General features: G+C 35.5%; 1 protein-coding gene and 1 long non-coding RNA gene across 4 annotated transcripts in view; one reads left to right on the top strand and one right to left on the bottom strand.

Moving 5' to 3' along the window:
* HSPA4L (heat shock protein family A (Hsp70) member 4 like) overlaps window positions 1-14,590 on the top strand; it is a 49,548-nt gene extending 34,958 nt beyond the window's left edge. For all 3 annotated transcript variants that reach the window (XM_029941164.1, XM_029941157.1, XM_029941160.1), the window contains 6 exons: window positions 440-577; window positions 3,659-3,784; window positions 4,073-4,180; window positions 5,991-6,110; window positions 9,740-9,901; window positions 11,847-14,590. In XM_029941164.1, the coding sequence (XP_029797024.1) occupies window positions 440-577; window positions 3,659-3,784; window positions 4,073-4,180; window positions 5,991-6,110; window positions 9,740-9,901; window positions 11,847-12,038 (846 nt within the window). In that variant the 3' untranslated portion in view covers window positions 12,039-14,590. The remainder of the gene's footprint in view (window positions 1-439; window positions 578-3,658; window positions 3,785-4,072; window positions 4,181-5,990; window positions 6,111-9,739; window positions 9,902-11,846) is intronic.
* Window positions 14,591-17,083: 2,493 nt separating this feature from the next.
* LOC115293381 overlaps window positions 17,084-21,830 on the bottom strand; it is a 48,227-nt gene continuing 43,480 nt past the window's right edge. Inside the window, exon 3 of the long non-coding RNA XR_003909502.1 lies at window positions 17,084-17,512. This is a non-coding gene — a long non-coding RNA (uncharacterized LOC115293381). The remainder of the gene's footprint in view (window positions 17,513-21,830) is intronic.

The raw sequence follows: 21,830 nt of genomic DNA, 5'->3' as shown, positions 1-21,830 counted from the left end.
ATTAAGTGGTTTTCAATACATTCACAGTCTTGCAACTATTATCACAGTCACTTTCACAGCATATTCATCACCCAGGAACAGCCCAACAGCTTTCCAGAGTGGATGGTTCAGTATTTTACAGTCTTCGCAGCAATGTATGAGGGTTCCAATTTCTCGACATCCTCACCAACTCTTGTGTTCCCCGCCCCACTTTGGTTCCATTATAGCCATCCCAGTGGATGTGAAGTGGCTCATGATTTTAATTTGCATTTCCATCTCAGTTGTTTTTTATGTAGAAAGATTTAGTGTGCACAGTATAAAATACTGTATTAAAGTAGTCTTTAGTAGAATGGTAATAGTTTTGTTTGACTTTACTTTTCTGTTTTATCTGAAATCATTTTTTAAATCTATTTTTAAGCTGGTTTTAGAAATTTATACCTCTCTCACATTCTTTTTGCAGTCAGCTCCCTCAGACAAACAAGACCGATTAAACCAGACCACTAAAAAAGGAAACGCCAAGAGTATTGATCTGCCTATTCAGAGTAGCCTGTGCAGACAATTGGGACAAGATCTTCTCAACAGCTACATTGAAAATGAGGTATATAAATCTGAGTTGATGTTGAAATAAGTGGTAGTATATCCTAAAATTTTTGTAGAAGTCAGTGATTATCCCCCCTCCCCCAAGTTTGGGGAACTAGTCCATAACTCCTAAGGAGTTATTAAGTAGATCATTGAACTACTTTATTTTGGACAAAATACTGAGCTCTATTAATGTTACGTACAGGGTAGCTGTGAAAAACGTGTTGTCTTCACTGTAAAGACCATTCCAGTACTAATGGTTCTCACCCACCTGTGCTGTGTCTGTAACAGCAACACCCAGCAGACGTATTCACAGCCGCCCCCTCCTCATGTATTGCTCTTAAAGGTTGAGGCTCTATTCAAAATGTTCTCTGACTTCCATTTAATACTTTTTAAGATCTACTGTCATTCTTGAAATTTTCTTTACATGTCTTTTAATTTTTATAGTCTTTTAAGGAAATGGGTTTTGTTTCTTGATTAGCAATTGTATAAGAAGTAATTTTATTTTTAAAATTTACTTAAGTACTGTTCTGTAATTTTTATTGGCTTGGCTGGTGTTAAAGGTCAGTTTTCTTTGAAGTACCTCGTATTCTCCCAATTGCTGTACATTATTCCAGAAATTCTCTTTGAGATATTTTGACTTTACAATGATCTTAATAGTACCTACCTATATTGCCTATTCATTCACTATTAAAGACTGAAATTTATGTGAAGCAAGCATTCCTGAAGACCATGGGTAATTCAGTTTGGGGACTTATCTTCCCAAAGTAATGAATTGTGGGCAAGTGCAACTATGGAAAATTCTGTGTATAAATTTTTTAAGTTTTTAAATGTTTATTTTAAATTCCAAGTTTCAGTGTGCTGTTTGAAATACTGTGTTCTTGTTGAAGTGAAAATTTTGTTCAAGTATGAACAAGCCTCAGATTATTTATTTCTTTGCTTTAAGACAATCATGTTTGCTAACCTCTTTAAACACTTTGATATATTAATTAATCCTCACAACAAACTTATGAGGTAGAAGTACTGGTAAGCGATCTGTGTTTTACAGATGAGGAAACAGGAACAGGTAGACTAAATCACCAGATTTAGCAGCCAGAAAGTAACCTTTGGATTGGGTCTGAGTAGTCTGTCTCCAGAGCTCAGCATCACAACCACTATACTAAATCTCCTCCAAAAGCTAACATTTATTCAGCCTAAGTTATATGCTAGGCATTATACTGAAATTTTATGTAAATTATGTCAATCTTAATAACAGCCCTAAGAGATAGAAGTATTTCTCTCTCTTTTAGGATAAGAAAACTGAGGCTTAGACAGGTTCAGTGACCTTGCTTTGATCTCATGGCTAGTAAATGGGGAGTCAGGGAATTGTGCCCGAGTATGTATAATGACATAGTCTATGTCTGGTTTTTAAAGTAGCTTTATTGAGATATAATTCACATACCATACAATTCACTCATTTAAAGTGTACAATTCAGTGACTTTTGGTATATTACACATTGCTTATCTTGTAAACTAGTAAAATACGCCATTTCAACTAAGTGTACAACAATTCAGTGGCATTAATTACATTCATAATTTTGTGTAATCACGACCACTATCAATATCCAAAACTTTTTCATAACCCCAGAACATCTGTAATCATTAATAACTCTCCCTTTTCCTCCTCCCCCAGTTAACTGTGTCCACTTTCTGTCTCTGTGACCTTGCCCATTCTAGAAAACTCCTATGAATGTAATCATACAGTATTTGTACTTTTGTGTCTGATTTAGTGCTCTTAGCATGTTTTCAAAGCTCATCCATGTTGTAACATGAATTATAACTTTATTTTTATAATATAGTAATTTTTATTGTTTATACATTTCATTTATCCATTCATCTGTTACTAGACAGCTGAGTTGTTTCCACCTTTTGGCTCTTGTGAATAATGCTGCAGTGAACACTGGCAAAAACAAATTTTTGAGCTCCTGTTTTCAATTCCTTTCGTTATATACCTAGGAGTGAAATTGCTGTGTCATATTATAATTCTTTGTTTAGCTTTTTGAGGAACCACCAAACTGTTTTACGTAACAGCTACAGCATTTTACATTCTCAACAGCAATGTACAAGGGTTTAAAATTCTTCATATACTCACCAACACTATCGATGTCTTTGATTTACAGTCATCCCAGTAGGCGTGAAGGGGTTTTGGTTTGCATTTCCCTAATGCATTTTTTAAAACTGAAGTCTAGTTGATACACAGTGCTCCTTTAGTTTCAGGCATACAGCATAGTGATTAAATCAGTCTCTACATCGTGGTATATGCTCATCACAAGTATATATAATAATAACACGATTATTATACCATTGACTATATTCTCTGTGCTGTACCTTTTACCTCATCACTTACACATTCCATAACTTGAAGTATGTATCTCTACTCCCTTTCACCCATATCCCCATCCCCCCCACCTCTCGCCCCTCTGGCAGCCATCAGTTCTATTTATGGGTCTGTTTCTGCTCTTTGTTTATTCATTTGTTTTGAGTTTTAGATTTCACATGCAAGTGAAGTCATATGTGTATTTGTCTTTCACTTGTTTCATTTAGCATAATACACTCTAGGTCCATTTATGTTGTTGCACATGGCAAGGTTTCATCCTTTTTATTGCTGAGTAATCGATTACACACACACACACACACTCCCCACATCATCTTTATCCATTCATCCATCAACAGACACTTGGGTTGTTTCTATCTTGGTTATTGTAAATAAGGCTGAAATAAACAGGGGTGCATACGTCTTTTTGAATTTGTGTATTTGTTTTCTTTGACTAAATACCCAATAACAAAATTATTGGATCATATAGTAGTTCTATTTTTAATTTTTTGAGGAACCTCCATACTGTTTTTTCCCACAGTGACTGCACCAATTAACATTCCCACCAACATTGCATAAGGGTTCCTTTTTCTCCACATCCTCTCCAATACTTGTTATTTCTTGTCTTTTTTATTTTAGCCATTTTGATAGGTGTAAGGTGATAATCTTATTGTGGTTTTGACAAGCATTTCTTTGATGACTCTCATGCATATTCTTAATAGCAGCTAATCTGAACATTTTGAATAGGGGAAGATGATAATGCAAGATAAATTAGAGAAAGAAAGAAATGATGCTAAGAATGCTGTTGAAGAGTATGTGTATGATTTTAGAGACAAGCTGGGCACTGTCTATGAAAAATTCATCACTCAAGAAGTAAGTCTAAATTATATAATTTTTTTATTAGAACTATTTGAAAGCATTAATATGAATTACATAACTAAACATACCAATTGTGTGGCCGGTGTCAATCCCCATGAGCCACATTTAGAAATGATTCTTAGTTATTTCTCCTAATTGCAGAAGTATGGTGAAAAACACATTTAAAATAAAAAGCCAGATAAATCTGAAATTTAATCTTTTATACTTAAGAAATAGTCTGTCCTTCTTTGATAACTTCTAAGGAGAGCATTTTCAGTCATTGTCTCGTCAATATTTAACTAGGACTTGAGTAAACTCACTGCAATATTGGAAGATACAGAAAATTGGCTTTATGAAGAAGGAGAAGACCAGCCTAAGCAAATTTATGTGGATAAGCTTCAAGAACTAAAGGTAAATTTTTTAAAGTCCATGTTAATTTTGAATAGAACATTGTTTTCATAAAAATTAAAGTATAAAAGCATAGTGTCTTGTTTTTTAATAAATACGTTAGAAAATACTGAGGCAAGATATGTAAAGAAGAAGTGTTCTCTAATCTTAAAAGCATTTTTAGAGGTCAGTAGTGCTATGTGATAACTGAAATCAAATAATATATAATCATACTTATGATACTCAGATGTAAATATGTAGCAGATGGCTGGAGTGTAACCACTTTTACATTAGGCATTTAATTTTAATTCAGCTTACAAGGATTACAGGAATTTGTCTTTTCTTCTTACTGTGCCTTATAGCAGTACTTTAATGTTCACATGAATTACTGAAGTGCAGACTATGATTCAGTAAATCTGAGGTGGTGGGCCTATGATACTGCATTGTTAACAGCTTCTAAGAGGTTCTGATGCCACTGGTCCCTGAGCCATTTGGAGTAGCAAGGGAAATAAATAGATGACATTGATACGGTTCCTAGAATATGGGGAAAGGCAACCCTTTAGGATTAGGGGAGTGGAGTGAGAGAGAAATTACTTAAAAGTAAAAGCTAATATCTTGCAAGTTATAACTACCTTCATGCCAGTAAACTACTTCTAAACAGAATAATTAGCAACCATAAAGCCTGAGCTTATGATAGCAGAAGTAGGCTCTATCACATCTTAGCTTGGTGGCGGTGTTACTCCCCGTCTCCCGAAGAGCAGTGTATATATTTTGGGTGGTAGGAACAGCCAGGCAGCTAAAGCCAGGAGAAATAACTAAAGAGCCCAGCAGCTCTCAAAATGGATTATTTCACCCCAAATATATAAGTAACCATAGAAATGAATGTTGTACAGTTTTCACAGGCCTTACTATTGAGGGCGGGCGGTTTAAAATGGAGTACTTAGTCCTTTTTTAGAAACATTTACAATGAAAAGTATGATGTAAATAGACTAAATGCAGTATGTTGTCCTGGAACAGAAAATTATGAAATCCACTTAAAGCCTGGAGTTCAGTTAATGGCAGTATACCAGCGTTGGTTTCTTAGTTTGACAAGTGTATATACTGTGGTAATACAAGATACATAAAATGTTAATATTAGAAAAAAGCAATGAGAGGTACTTGATGCTCTATTATTTCCTTTGTAACTTCTCTGAAAATCTAAAATGAGCTGATTTTTTTAAAAGTACATAAACAATCTACAAGAAAATGGGTATTCATTCTTCTAATGCATCGCCTTCTCAAAATTCAGGAGGCTGTTTTAACATTCCAGGCACTTGGGGTAAGGGGCCAAAGGTTTGTTTTGTGGTTTTGTTTAAGTGCTATATTTACAGATCCAGGATTTCCATCTAATTAACAAACATGAATAATATTAAAAGATAATATTGAATATCTGTAAATCCCAGTAATCATGTTGCTTATAGAGTTATACATGGAAGTATTTGAAACCTTTCAAATAAATGAATTCTGCATGCGATACTGTCTTTATGATTAATAGGTTTGTAAATTTTTAACACAACTTTGAAGGAATTAAGTGTTACCTGTGGATTTGACAGGAATCAAGAAGTGGTCATGTTAGTAAATGAAAGACCTAGATCATTAGTTAGGCATTCGTGTGGAGGATTGCATAAGGAAATAACCAGTGGAATTTATTCTTATGTGAAGGGAAATAGAGAAGGCATGTTTTGATTTGGCCAGTTTTCTTTCCTATTCATCATCATGTAAGAGTCCAATAAAACTTGTCTTCTCTTAAAAGTTATTTTCTGTTAATAACATTTTCTTTTAAAATTTTTAATAGAAATATGGCCAGCCTATTCAGATGAGGTACATGGAACATGAAGAGAGACCAAAAGCTTTAAACGACTTGGGAAAAAAGATTCAACTTGTTATGAAAGTGATAGAAGGATACAGAAACAAGGTATTTAAGTCACAGAGCAAGCTGCTGCTGCTGGCATGTGTATTATGGTACATGGTGGGATGGGGTAATTCTGGAAGTTCTCAGCCCCAAAGCTATGGGAGTTGTGACTGTCAAATTCCAGAAACCTTGTGCTGTAAACTTAAAAGTTAATTTTTTTTAATGTTTGTGTATTTTGAGAGAGAGAGAGTGGGGACAGAGAGAATCCCAAGCAGGCTCCATGCTGTCACTGCAGAGACCTATGCAGGGCTTGATCCTCTGAACCATGAGATCATGACCTGGGCTGAAATCAAGAGTTGGACACTCAACCAACTGAGCTACCCAGGTGGCCATACCTTTTTAATGGGAAAAATTATTGGTAAAACATCCTGATAATTTAAAAATACAGTGCAGGTATGCAGCTTTAATCTCTTAAAATCCCTAAAACCACACTTCAACCCAATGACTAAATCTTATCATTTTCTTCCTAGGGATTTAATTATTAATATAGTGAAAAAGAATTTTTCTTGGACCTTTTTTTATTATAGGCCTCTTGGAGACTGAACAGTGCTAGACTTTATTTTGTTCTTTGGCCTCTTTTGCTTTTGGTTACTCTTTGTCTTCCAGTCTGTTAGACATTTGTGACCTCCTGTACCCTTTATTCTTTTAGACACACACCCAAATCTATATACCCTTAACCTGCCCACTGTTTTTAAGCTTCAAATATTTAATTATATCCAAAAGGAGATATCATTTATATAACAGCAAGGTTTGACAAAATTCAGCTTACCATTTTTTTCTCTACTCTCAAGGTTAGCAGGCTTTTTCTTTTTTATGAACAAATAGTAAATATTTTAGATTTTACAGGCTAACTGTTCAGCTCTGCCACGGAAGTGTGAAAGCATCCATATACAATATGTAAATGAATGGGTATGGCTGTGTTTCAAAATAACTATTTAAAAATGCAGGGGAAAACACAAGCAGCAGGTTAGATTTGACCTGCAGGACCAGCTTGCTCTCCCTTACTTTAAATAAATATTCACTATAATTTCCCCAGTTTTTATCATTAGAGTTAAAACTGCATCAGTAGGCAGGAGAGACTAGCACCAGATTCAGGCAGGTTATCTTAATAACTAAGTTTACCGAAGAGTGAATTTTAAATACTTTTCATGGATTACCTCCTCATTCTCACATCATAAGAAAACTGCAGTGCTTAAGCAACTTGTCAAGAATTACACTGGTAGTAAATGATGGAGTTAGGATTAAAACTTGAACAGTCTAAAGTTACATATAAACTCCTCTATCAGCTCTGCTGCTTTTCACTGCACTATGTGCAAAGAGGTTGCTTATTTTACAAATAGATTTGTGAATTTTGCAACATAAGATCACAATCCAACCAACTGAAAAGAAGAATCCAGGTACTGATTATGAAAGTGTCCACCCCTGTCAGTGTCCAAATTGTACATACCTGTACAAAGAATAGAAGGATAATGGAAAGGTAAGAAGGAAACAGACAAATGAAAACCAAGGATATTTCAAATACGGCATTGGACATCCACATACAATACATGGTCTCATGTTCCCCAGGCCTTAGCAGTCTTTGAGTATGCAGGTTTAAGATACCAAAGCAAGACTTACATTCACTTACATTGAAGGATTTTGAATTTTTTTTATGTGCGGTCTTCAGTTCAAGATGCTGGAACTACGGGCATCAAACAAAACACTGAGCCTGTTTCTAATATGCTTTGGTAGGAAAGGTAAACAGTAAGTAAGTCACTTGAAAGTTGTCACATGAGGGTGGGGGCGCCTGGGTGGTTCAGTCGGTTAAGCGTCTGACTTCATCTCAGGTTATGATCTTGCAGTCCATGAGTTCAAGCCCCATATCGGGCTGAACAGCCCAGAGCCTGGGGCCTACTTCAAATTCTGTGTCTCCCTCTTTCTCTCTGTTCCTCCCCTACTCACACTCTCTCTCTCTCTCAAAAATGAATAAACGTTCAAAAAATTTTCAAGTAGATAAGAATAAAGGACTGTTGAAAAAGTAAGGGACCACCAAAGGTGGAGATTTGTCAGAAGGGCAGAGTAATAAGATGATACACTGTTAGGAGAGAACTGAAGAACATGAGGGCTTAAGATGTAAGATAACTATAAGAGTTGTAGAGAAAGGGAAACCTTGAGGGGAAAATGTGTTGAAGGAACAGCAAGGAGGCCAGTGTGGCTTAAAACAGTGGGGGTGGATTAGAGTCTCGTGCCCAGTAGGCTGTCATAAAAGTTTGGCTTTGAGCTATGAACCCATTGATTGGAGCTATGTGGGCTTTTTTTTTTTTCAGTGTTTATTCATTTTTGAGAAAGGGTGAAGGGTGAGCGGGGGCGGAGGGGGGGAACAGAGGATTCAAAGTGGGCTCTGTGCTGACAGCAGAGTCCTGATGTGCTCAAATTCATGAACCATCCGATCATGACCTGAGCCACATTCAAACACTCAACCAACTAAGCCACCCAGGTACCCTCCATTGGAAGTTTTTGAACATAGAAGTAATATGATTTATTTTTTAAAGGATGTGGAAACAGACTAGTTTAGACATTACTAGAATAACACTAGAAATGATATAGACTCGAAGCTTGCATGTTGAAGGGGGGGAAGTTAATAGATGTTTGCACATTGTAAGGTTTGGTGATAGATTTTATGTAAATGTGACAGAGGAGTCAAAAATTACTCCAAGGATATGGCCTGGAAGGATGAAGTTGCCATTTACTGAGATGAAAATGGGAAGAGTAGGTGGGGGTGTAATCCGAATTTTGAAACGCAGGTGGTCATTTTCATTCTTTACAAATAGAAATTCAGGTTGGAAGTTGTATATAGAGTTGGGAATTCAGGGAAGAGCCTCCGTCTAGAAATTTTTAAAAACATGCATATGAAGGCATGAATGGGAAGCAATATAAGATATGATCCATGAAGTAGAAAGGAATTCAGAAACATGTGGGGACCCAGAACCTGGGTTCAAGATAAAATATGTATAGATACGGATAAGCAGAAAGGGGAAGATGTGATGAAGCTTCATAGTTGTGAAACACAGCATCACCACTCTCCCAGTTCTTTGGCTTTGGAGTCCTCTTTTGTTCTCTTTCCCTTTATTTTCCATGTCCCACCTATAATCCATCAGGAGATCCTCTTTCTGTGTGTTGCATTGCCATTTCTTTCTCATGATTACCATCCTAAACCATGACTTACATTACTTTCTGTATGTGGCAGCTGTAGTTATGTTTCTCAAACAAAATTTTATTATATACTTCTCTTTATCAAGAACTTACCATGTTCTGTTATATCCTGAGAATTTTCTAGCTTGTACTATGCTTTCTTCCCTTCTCTTTATTCCTGAACAATTGAATCCCATGCAGTTTAAGTATTTTTCCCTTGAATATTCTGCACTAGTCATTTTTTGAAAAAACCTGACTTCTTCAGAAAGCTTTCCTTTTAGAAACCCACACTGATTTTTTGTTTCTCCCATCTCTTCAATTTTTTGTATTTGTATATGGCTTCTTCACATGGGTATGTGAGAGGCATATGTTCAATAAAAGCCTACATTTTTAAATGGAAATTATTATAAATTGTTGCTTACTGAAAATCTTATAAAGTAAAAAGGTTTTTTTTTTAATAGGATGAAAGATATGATCATTTGGATCCTGCTGAAGTGGAAAAAGTTGAAAAATATATTAGTGAAGCCATGAGTTGGTTGAATAGTAAGATGAACGCACAGAACAAATTAAGTCTGACTCAAGATCCTGTGGTGAAAGTCTCCGAAATAGTTGCAAAGTCCAAGGTATGTAACTATAAAATTTTCTTTTTAATGGGTTCAAGCCATTAAACATTTCTTTTTTAATTTTAGAGAACACATGCGAACAGGGGAGAAGAGCTGAGGGGATGGGGGTTGAGAGAGGGAGAGACAGTCTTAAGCAGGTTCCACACTCCGCACAGAGCCCAATGTGGGCCTTGATCCCACAACCCTGGGATCATGACCTGAGCCAAAATCAAGATTCAGAAGCTCAACCAATGAGCCATTCAGGCACCTAAACCATTAAACGTTTTTAATGGGAGCCATACTTTAAGCAATAATCAGCTTGCAAGAGAACTTAGGGGAAAAAATTAAAGCTAATTTTTAATTTTTCAAAAAGGTTTCTAAGGACATCTCTGTTCCTTAATTTAGTCACATTGAGGCTGTGTTTTTTTTTTAATTTTAAGTGTACTACACAGTGAAATAAAGCAATGTGACAACATCTTACTGTTAAATACACCAGATTTTCTTAGAAAAGTCTGGATAAGCCTTCTAAATCTCCATTGTAAAACTTTGCAGTGTAGGTTTTTGGCATCATTTGAAATCTGTAAAATTCTATAGTAAAATATTAAAAATCTTATTCCTGAGATAAACTTTCCAGTCTAAACATTAGTGAAAATATCAAAGAAACACCATGAAAAACATTGGGACAAACTTTATTATAAAGACCAGCACTAAAGTAGAAAAATGAGTAAAGACATTAAAGAAACAATTGAAAAAAGACAGCATACCTAACAACCTCATAACTCTCCTTTCACCCATCTTTTCACTGGTCATGGTTGTGTGTTTACATTCATAATCTTTGTCACAAGTTGTCAGGGATGTAAAGAAATGGATGTTTTCCCTGAGCAACTTGGTTGAATTTGTTTCAAGCTTTTGTATCAGTATTTGTATAGAAATTTTATGTGAGTATACATACTCTTTAACCCAGAAATCATTCTAGGAATTCATCCTAAATTGATCATTACACAAGTATAGGAATATAAATACTCTTCCTGGTAAATTAGCAAAAAAAAATTGGAAGAAACAAATACCTGTAAGACACTAGATAAATGGAAGAATCTGCACAACACTTTGCAACCGTTACATAATTTTAGATACAGAGACCTACTTAGGTATAAAGATGAATACAATGTATTGAGTGAAGTTCTCTCGCATATAAATTAGCATGTTCATAGACCTGTAGGTTTGTGTGTGTGTGCATGGACCTAAATGTTAATGTTACTCCATGGAAGATGAAATTTTAGCTGACTTTTTTTATTTTGTGTTTTTTCAGGGGTTTTTTTTTTTTTAATTTTAAACAGGTATTTTTTATTCAAATCAAAATGTTTTCCTTTTGAGAAGGTTTTGCAAGGAACCTACAATAATTACTCCTAAGATGAAATGTCGAGTATGATAAGAGCAGTTTGTATTTGCCCCCATCTCTGTGACACTGGTCTTGAAAGATTTTAATGGTCTTTTATTTCTGTGTTAAAAAAAGAAAGGACAGAGAAGATACATTGTATTTACTTTATTAAGTTGCATTTACATTCATGACTTATTTTCAACATAGTTCTATAATTCCACTTAATAAAGTTTTCATATAAATATTAATTTATGAAATAGGTGTAATTTGACAATTCTCATAACAGCATCAGGCATAATTTAAAGGAATAAATTAAAAATTATTTCTTCCCATGTAAACTATATTTAAACTCTGAAGAACCAGTTTTTAGGGAGATAAGATACAAGGAGTATTATTATTAGAGACTGAAGAGTTCTCTGTCCGCAGTAAAATGCACTAACCCAGAAGTCAATGCTTCATTGAAGTATCTGAAGAAACTTGGTGACCTGAGCTGACAGAAATTCAGGAATGTCACATTAATGTGGAATTTAGAACGGTAATAACTTGTTCTGTAGTATTTTTACAGAACACTTTTCTTCCTGTCTTTAGGAACTGGATAATTTTTGTAACCCCATCATTTACAAGCCCAAACCAAAAGTAGAGGTTGCTGAAGACAAAGCAAAAGCTAATAGTGAACACAATGGACCAATGGATGGACAGAGTGGGACTGAAACTAAACCAGATACAACGAAAGACAGCTCCCAGCATACTAAATCTTCTGGAGAGATGGAAGTGGACTAGGTCTTAATTTTACCTTCGCATAATTCAGACAGTGCAAGCAAGCACCGAGGTCCATTCTCCTTTTACATGTGGTACACACAACATATGTTCAGTTGTTCTTAACTACTTTTTGTCATTTGTTTTTTGGAGTAGTTTTGAAAAGTTTTTTATTGAGTGCACTTCTGTTCATTTCCATTGCTGCTTATGTGAAGCTTTAGCTGAGTATAGATTTACAAATCAGTTTAAGCTTTCCTAATATATGTTATGTCAAATATGCGAGACTGATATAGAGTTGGCAACAATCTACCTTATTTAAAGCTTCTACTTGGATAAACCTCAGCTCCTGTATTCAGGAGATGATACTGTTTTGCACTATTGCAGAAGCATAGATTTAATTGCATTATCATTTTGAAGAACATGTGGTTTAGAGCCGCTGAGGCACTGACTTTTTTCTGGTTACTGTAGTTATAATTTAAATATTAAGACATAATTTTTTGGTGTGCCATGAGAACTCCAAAGTGTTGTCATCACATAAAGGAACTAAATCACATGTTGAAAGGGAAACACAGTGTTTATTTAAGGTGACACCAGCAGTTTGCATCTTTTATTAGTAATGTGGATTGATGTTTCCTCAGAGTAATTCAGTGTCATTTTCACTTGAAACTTCTGATCTACTTGTCCTGAAGACCAGCTGCTGCTACCGTAATACTAGCCTAAAGATAAAAAAGCATTTTTGATGAAAATACCTTCATGTTAAGAGGCTAATGCTGTTGACCTACTCAGACGTTCATCTGTGATGTTGATAGCCTTGTTTCAGTTGCTTTGGTTTTCTTAATTGATTCTGTTAATATCTGAACACAGGGTTGGGAGAAATGGCACAATGTATTGCGTTATAAACATCACTGATTTACATAATGTTAAGAAATAGATAAACGCTATTAAATAAGCGGTAGTACTTGAAAAGAAGTACTTATACCTTAAGTCTTAGGAAATAATGCTTGTAATAAACTTAACTATGTTATACATATCAACAGGCAAAATATAGAATGTTACATAAGTGTAATATGATATGATGTGATTAAATTATAGTTCCTGCTGTTAACATTACCTATTCAGATCTTGGCTCCAGTTTTGGTGCTTATTATATATATTATATGGGACAAGGGACTGTGAAATTACAGTATTTTAAGACTTAATCAGTGCTTCATCACCAGACTTGTTCACATTGTTCAGTTCTGTCCAGAGGCTTGACACCATTATGTGTGGGAGCAGTGTGAAATGACTTTTCAAACCTACGAGATGCATAGACCATGCATGCATGGGCACTTGTGTTTCATGCCAATCAACTAGATTAATAAGTTAAAATTTTGAAAGGCTCACTTTTTCCCAAAGTTAAACCTTTATATTAAGAATTAATGACTTTTCTTACATAGTAATAATTGAGAGTTTAATATCTTAAGGGATAGTCATTTCTCACAAGTAGTTCTCTTAAGAGAGATTTTGTTTCTACAATGTAGTCTGCACTGAAAGGGGAGCATATGGAGCAGTGCATTTTGCAGGGATTTTTATTCATCCTTTTTGAGGGAGATGTCCCTTTTTTGCATTGAAAAAATCATATAGACCCAATATATTTTTAATGTCTTTTAGTCTTTAAACTTATCTTTGTCTTAATACTCTTAAAATGAACTAATTATATTCACTAATAGTTTCTTTTTAAAGCATCAGTTACTTTTCATATATAGGTGGAATATATAGGTTCATTTCAGGAAGAGCATCAAAGTTATGAAGGAGTATTTCAGCAGTACACATTAGGGAGTTCATAGCTTTTTCCTGAGATAACAAAATCTCCACCCACTTTGTTAGGAGCTATGTAAACAAATACGAAGATGACCCTTTCTGCATCTGATTTGTCTAATATATCAGACATCTTCCATTACTTCTTAAATCCGTTTATGTAGTTCTGTTTTAGTCGGATATGTAGTGTTCCAATTCTTGCAGTTGTATAACACTTCACTTGATAAGTTAAATACATCCAAAGATAAGTATGCTTTCCTACTCATCTAGCTTAAATGATATTTTCAGAAGCTGTTCATGATGTAATTATTTATTGAATATGTTAATAAGGGAAAATATGTTCTCTTTAATAGTTTTGGGTAGAAGGTATGGCTCAGTTTAATCTGCATGGAAATATATGCAGTAATAGACAAAAATAATTTTTTTTCAAAATAAGCCACTATTTTATAAGTTTTTAGAAAAGAGAGAAAATTAGATTGTTTTCCTATAATCAAGTATGAACTAAGTATGTGGAAAATAGGATGATTCAAATATACTTTTACTCCTGAAAAAGTATAAATCACTTGGTTTCAGAATCCATCTCTGATAGCCAGTCACAGTGATTATAAAAACAAAGATTGCTTACATAACAAAGTTGGTGATGCTTTCATTCCTTTAACAGTATAAACAGCAAACCAAAGAATTGGGCTTTTGGAATAAACAGATAATCTGTTTAAAAGAATGTAATAATTAGACTTTTCTTAAGAAGAAATAAAGATTTCTCAGAGTTTCTTGGTCAATTTTTAGTATACTTAAGATTATTTTCTAGATAGCTATATTAAAGTGAATGTGGGGCTCAATTTTAATATAGCAATAAATATTAAAGCATTATATCCAAATTAGCGCATCTTGAACTGTTTAAAGACAATGGGCATTCAAATATAGTGATCAAGTTAGCGGACTTCAGTTTGACCCAAAATACATAGAACATTCCTTCATATTCATAAATTTGAGTTGTAATAGGGATTCCCATTAGGATTTTGTTTTGTTTTTAATAACTGATACTTGGTAGTTAACAACAGTTGAAACCTTGGCATTGATCTTAATTAAATATCATAGAAGGGATTCTTTAAGTGATAAGACAAATATAACTTCACCTTTCTCACCTTTTAAAATTTTACAACCAAAAACTTCCAATTCTAAATTAAATGTTATTTTGTTGTTAGACTTTGGAAGTGTTAAATGGAATTTGGCCTTATGATATCTGATTCTATAAAATTAATGATAGACATAACTAATTGTATCAGTATTTAAAATCTTATGGCACTGATTAAAGTTCTATATCATAGGTAGTAGGGATGCTTAAAGTATGATTCTAATATTATGTTCTTACTCTACAATGTTTTATACCTACCACTTAGCAAACTAATCTTAAAGCCATCAATTTTAGAAGACAGACTTTTTGATCAAAAAAGAAAAGCAGGTTCAAAACTACCTTTTTTGTCAAGGTCTTACCATTTTTAAAGTTTCCAGGAAGCACATAATCTTTTCTTTCAAAAAAGAGTAACAGAAATTAATGCAAAGACCAAACTCTTAATCATAACAAAAAACTATTCAGCTATTTTGCTTTCACGTCTGTAATTTTAAATTTATTAATAAAATTAATGTTCTTCATATACTCATCTGTTTCCTAAAAAGACAGCTTTGGGTTTATACTACAGCCAGATGTCTAATTTTTATTCTTGCTGAATTCAAGGGTATTTGCTTCACACTTTAAATAAAAAGGCACCTGGAATTCTTAGACTGTTAAATTAAGCCACTTAGAAGAAAACATAAACGTCTATGGCACAGTGGTCAGTACTATTAGGTGGTAATGGTACCTAAGGCTACCTCTAGCATATTGTTAGAGTTATGTATTAAAAGAAAAAGCATGTCTATTAAAATACATTATTAAAAACTTGGAACATTCAAATAAAAAAAACTAGCAATTGAATCATGAACATTTGATTCAGTCTGTGAAGCAGATCAAAATCCATAACTATAACAAAAATTAATAGTATAATCTTTGCTTTGGAATCTTTTACTCTCCTAAGTTATAGGATGATTATTAAGGAAGTATATAGAAAACCTAAAAATAACCCATCTTGTACAAAGATAAGGGAAATTCAGTATCTTTTATTTTTGGAGTGTATAAACTAAAAATGGAAATAACCTTATTCTTTCTGATGCATCTTGACTTATTCTCTCATATAGTTTTAAGCTCTTAAATCCTATTTTTTCTCCACTTTTTTTTTTATTTTAGATTATTCTTTAGGTCTTTCGTGGATATTTAAAAATAATTTTAGTGCTATCCTATCACTTTGATAGCTAATTTTATTACCTTTGGCTCCTCCTGAATACCAAATCTTACAGTGACTCTTAAATTCATACCTGAAAAGCCGTGTTGCAAGGTAACTTAATGTAGTATCTCTAAAATTTAATAATGGCTTCTAGATTTTTCATATTTTGGCCTTAGAATATTTTTAAGTAGGTCTGGACCAACAAACAAGGTCTATTTTATGAATTATCATGCATGAAGAAACCCAACATTCCTTAGTTTTAATACAAATATCAGTGTGACAAAATAAGGGTTGGAAATTCAAAATGGTTGTTAAAGGGTTAGCCACCTTCCATTGTTTTTTGCTTTCTGATTTATATATATGTGCTGTGCATCTTCCTTGGTTTTTTGCTTTTTTTTTTTTTTTTTAGAATTTTGTGCTTCCAAGACCTTGAGTCAAAATGCTCTTGAAGTCATATGGACCCATCCAGAATAAGGTGTTAAAATGTCATTAGAGGGTAGGGAAATCTAGGAAATGCTTTAAAGTGCTGTATTATTGTCCCTAAAATGAAATTTTATGGCTTAATGTCTTGGAAGGAGACTCACATTAAAAGTGGTTACCTTTTATACTTGGTAGGATGAAGTCATTGTTTAATACTAAAGCATATAAAAGCAGATTTTTAATGAAATTACCAAATTGTTTTAGTTCTAACAACATGGCATCCAAGTCATTTTTTCTTTTTTTCAACCATTATTAAAATAATTTCTATGGTGACTGTGACTCTAGTCATTAATGTAAAACAATTTCTGGCAATTTAGTTCCTACTAGCTAATATAGTTTCTACAAAAACTACTACATTTCTTAATTTCCAAGTTTTCAATACAAAGAGTAACCAGTGCAATGCAGAAATCATAACCAAGTGTGATGTGTCAATAAAAGTAATCAACTGATTTTTTTTCATGTAATAGCCCCTCAGCTTGAATGAGCCAGCCTGAGAATGGTTTGTGATGTTACACAGGTAACGTTCCAGCGATATATATTTGGCATACAATTTTGGTTCACAAACATCCATAATAATGTTTACATATGACAGGATCAAAGTATATAAAATACTTGCTGTGTATGAAATTTGGCATCTTCATACTAGTGAACAAATAGCAATTGATAATAAATGCAATTCATTTTTGGATGACTGCACCTTCTCAAGTCATGTAATTTGGGTAAATACATATCTATTTGCTCCTTGAGCCATGCATTTTGCACACCTGAGGTTTAATTTTCACATATTGAACTTCACTGACTTGATGGTGGTTTCTGGACATGTCATCAGAGACAGGTGCAAAAATTTTTCTAATGAGGGTCTTTAAATGGGCAAATTTTTCAAACCTTCAGATGCTGTTGATTCTGGAAACAAATATTTTGTTAATGTATGTGTTGTCAGAGAATAACTGTATACTGGAAAAGAAAACATAGGAATAAATGAATTTGAAGACTTCAGAAATTTTCAGAAGACATAGAGGAGCTCTATGCCCAGTGAGTCACATAAAGTTCCTCTGTTTGAGAATTGCTATTCCTGATGAAAATGTATCAAGTCGTTTAGGGTGTTAGGGTAAGAAAATGATTGAGGTCCCCTGGTCTAGAGCATTTGATGCTTCATCTTCTAGGGATAGAACAACTTAAAAGCATTCAAAGGCTAATGGACCCTCTCTCCAGAAAACTTTATATCCCCATGCACTTTATAAACTAAACTTCAATGCAAATACTTGTTAAGTATAGAAGACTTAACAATTGGCATTTCATTCCTATTCATCTTATGCCAAATTTGGGTGAACTGGATAGGATTTAGCTTTGGTGTTTTTCTTTGTTTTGGGTTTTTTGTTTTTGTTTTAGTTTTGCTTTGTTTTGTTTGTTTTTTAATATAAGCAAAGTCACTAATAAATTAAGCAGGAAAGACTTAGCCTACCAGAGGTGAAGAAAGTATGTCTGTTGATTGTATCTCTCATTTTATGCTTTACAATTCTCCATTTTAAATGTAAAAAAAAAAAAAAAAAGGTTCAACACGGTCACGGTTCACAGAGCCTGCCCGCATCAAGAACGCAGTTTGAACTAGTGTCCAGCAGCACTGCCAAATGGCTACATTGGTTTCCTATTTAGGTTCACTGTGGTGGTAAAGCAGTGTAAACCTGAAAGGATTGGTGTACTGGTTTTAGAGATAGCAAGGATTAGGTTAAATTAAAAGTAAATTAGGAAGGAAACCATTTGTAGTTAAGAAAATGAACCCCATTACTTGAACAAATTATAGCTGAGAACTTCCCAAATCTGTGGAAGGAAACAGCCATTGAAATCCAAGAGTCACAGAGAAATCCCCTCAGATGTAACGTGAATCAATCTTCTGCACAACGTATCATAGTGAAACTGGTAGAATATAAGAATAAAGAGAGAATTCTGAAAGCAGCTAGGGATAAAAAGGTCCTAACATACAAAGGGAGACATATCAAGAGTAATTGCAGACCTATCTACTGAAACTTGGCAGGCCACAAAGGAATGGCAGGAAATCTTCACTATGATAATGAACAGAAAAAGTATGCAGCCAAGAATCCTTTATCCAGCAAGCCTGTCATTCAGAATAGGAGAGAGGAAGTTTTCCCAAACAAAAATTGAAGGAATTTATCCCCACTAAAAAAGCCTTACAAGAAACCGTAAGAGGGACTCTATGAGGGAAATGTTGCAAGAACACAGGGTACCAGTGACACTACTACAAGCATGAACCCTACAGAGAATGCAATGACTGTAAACCCATATTTTTCAATAATAACACTGAATGTAAATGGACTAAATGTTCCAATCAAAAGACATAAGGTATCAGAATGTATTTTAAAAGAAAAAACAATCCATCTATTTGCTGTCTACAAGAGACTCATTTAGACATGAAGACACCTTCATATTGAAAGTTAGGAGGTGAAGAGATATCATGTTACTGGAAGTCAAAAGAAAGCTGGAGTAGCCATACTTATATTGGACAAACTAGACTTTAAAGTTAAGGCAGAGGGAGGAGCCAAGATGGCGGAGAGGAAGGGAGCTCTGTAAACTTCCTCTGCCCCATCTATTGAACTGAGAAGGACATTACTCTCATCTGCAGGAGCGAATGAGAAAATACAGACTCCAGAAAGAAGACAACCTCAAAGATGCCTGAGTGAGTGCAAACTGGGGAGATTGGAAAACGGGCCAGCCCGAGAGGGGCAGGGGAGGTGGGAGCCCCAGCCTAACACAGGGCAAGCGCAGGGAGCCCCCGAGAGACAAAGGGAAGAGAAAGAGAAATTGAAAACGCTCATAGTACTGTATCTGGGGAAGAGATAAAGAACATTTAACCACACTCGGAGAGAGAAACTCTCACTCCATATATAACTGTTAGGTAGCCCAAATCCCGAACCCAGGTGGCACAAGGGAAAGAACAGCTTCCAGTTCTGTGCCACCCCGGCAGGGAGTTGGCAGCCTCAGGGACGCGCACTTCAACCTCGGCTGCAGGAGTGGGAGCACATACCTCATTTCCATGGTGCATCTCGCTTCCAGCATTGGCTGCGCAAATCCCAAATCCCAAGTGCCAACAGGGAAAAAGAGCCCCCACCCCTACACAATCCCAGCAGGGAGTTGATGGTGGAGGCTGAGGCGCGTGATCCACCTGCAGGAGCGCGCAGCTCATTTCCAGCAGAACCCGGCACCTCAGGCAGCAGCAGTGCGAATCCCAGTAAGCCCAAGAGAAACTGCTCCCTCCCCCTACTGTGATCGCAATCCTGGCTGGGGGCTAGGAATCCAGAGCGGTATCTGTGAGGGCGTGCACTTTACCTCCTGCCTTTCTCCCTCTTTTTTCTTTCTTGCAATCCAGATATATTCTCCTGTATCTCATCCTTAACTCTCCCCTGAATTGGTCATACACTTTTAGACTATCCATTGTCCTTTGTTGTCTCTGACCCCCTTTATATTTTTCTTCTTCTCATCTCTTTCCTCTCCATTTTCTTTCCACTCCCCCTTTTGTTTGTTTGATTTATCTTTGCATTTGTGTACTTCTGTTCCCTCTGTGTTTGTCTGTCTTCCTTCTTAGGGCTACGCCAAGAATCAAGCCAAAGTGTGCATGACGGCGAGTCCCAAATATCGCTGAGTAGGGAAATAAAATATTCAAAGGCACAACAAGAGAAACTGAGAGACACCATTAAAAGAATATTTCCTGAAACAACAGGCCTTGGACAGTCAATAAGCCTCCTTTAACAGAGCAATATTAACAAGCACACAGTGAACAACAAGCTTTTTAAAGCTGACAAGAGACAGAAAACTAGCAAAAATGACAAAACGAAGGAATTCTCCCCTGAAGAACCTCCAGGAAGAAGTCACAGCCACAGAATTGCTCAAGGCAAATCTAGACAACATACCGGATCAAGAATTTAAAAAACTTATCATAAAATTAATCACTGGGGTTGAAAAAAGCATCAAAGACGCAACTGAGACAACTAGGAACTTTGAAAGTAAGTGTGATGAGTTGAAAAAGGCTATAGGTGAGGTGAATAACAAAATGGAAGCAGCCACCTCAAGGATTGAAGAGGCAGAGAAGAGAATAGGTGAATTAGAAGATATAGCAAAAGAGGTGGCTGAAAAAAAGAGAGAAAAATTGATCCAGAAGCAGGAAAGGAGAATTCGAGACCTGAGTGATACAGAGAGAACAACATCCGTCTCATAGGAATTCCTGAAGAGGAAGACAGAGAGAAAGGTCCTGAAGGGATACTAGTCCAAATTATAACAGAATTTCCGAAATCTGGGAAAAGAAATAGACATTCAAATTCAAGAGACACAAAGAACCCCCTTAAGACATAATTTTAATTGACCTTTGACACGACATATCATAGTGAAACTGGCAAAATATAAAAATAAAGAGAATTCTGAAAGCAGTTAGGGATAAAAGGGCCTCTTTGGCAGGTGGTGCTGGGAGAACTGGACAGCAACAGGCAGAAGAATGAAACTAGACCACTTTCTTACACCATACACAAAAATAAACTCAAAATGGCTGAAGGACCTGAATGTGAGACAGGAAACCATCAAAACCCTCGAGGAGAAAGTAGGAAACCACCTCCTTGACCTCAACCGCAGCAATTTCCTACTCCACACATCCCCAAAGGCAAGGGAAATGACAGCAAACTGAACTCTTGGGATCTCATCAAGACAAAAAGCTTCTGCACTGCAAAAGAAACAATCAAGAAAACTAATAGGCAACCGACAGAATGGGAAAAGTTAGTTGCAAATGACATTTCAGATAAAGGGCTAGTATCCAAAATCTACAAGGAACTCCCCAAACTCCACACTCGAAAAACAAATAACCAAGTGAAGAAATGGGCAGAAGACATGGACAGACACTTCTCCAAAGAGGACATCCAGATGGCCTACAGGCACATGAAATGATGCTCTCACATCATTCATCATCAGGGAAACACAAATCAAAACCACAATGAGATACCACCTCACGCCAGTCAGAGTGGCTAAAATGAACAAATCAAGAGACTATAGATGCTGGCGAGGGTGTGGAGAGACGGGCACCCTCCTACACTGTTGGTGGGAATGTAAACTGGTGCAGCCACTCTGGAAAACAGTGTGGAGGTTCCTCAAAAAACTATCCACAGAACTCCCCTATGACCCAGCAATAGCACTACTAGGAATTTACCCAAGGGATACAGAAGTG

Source organism: Suricata suricatta, chromosome 1 (genome assembly GCF_006229205.1).
Source record: "Suricata suricatta isolate VVHF042 chromosome 1, meerkat_22Aug2017_6uvM2_HiC, whole genome shotgun sequence".
NCBI classification, from domain to species: domain Eukaryota; kingdom Metazoa; phylum Chordata; class Mammalia; order Carnivora; family Herpestidae; genus Suricata; species Suricata suricatta.
This window is presented reverse-complemented; position numbering and strand designations above follow the sequence as displayed.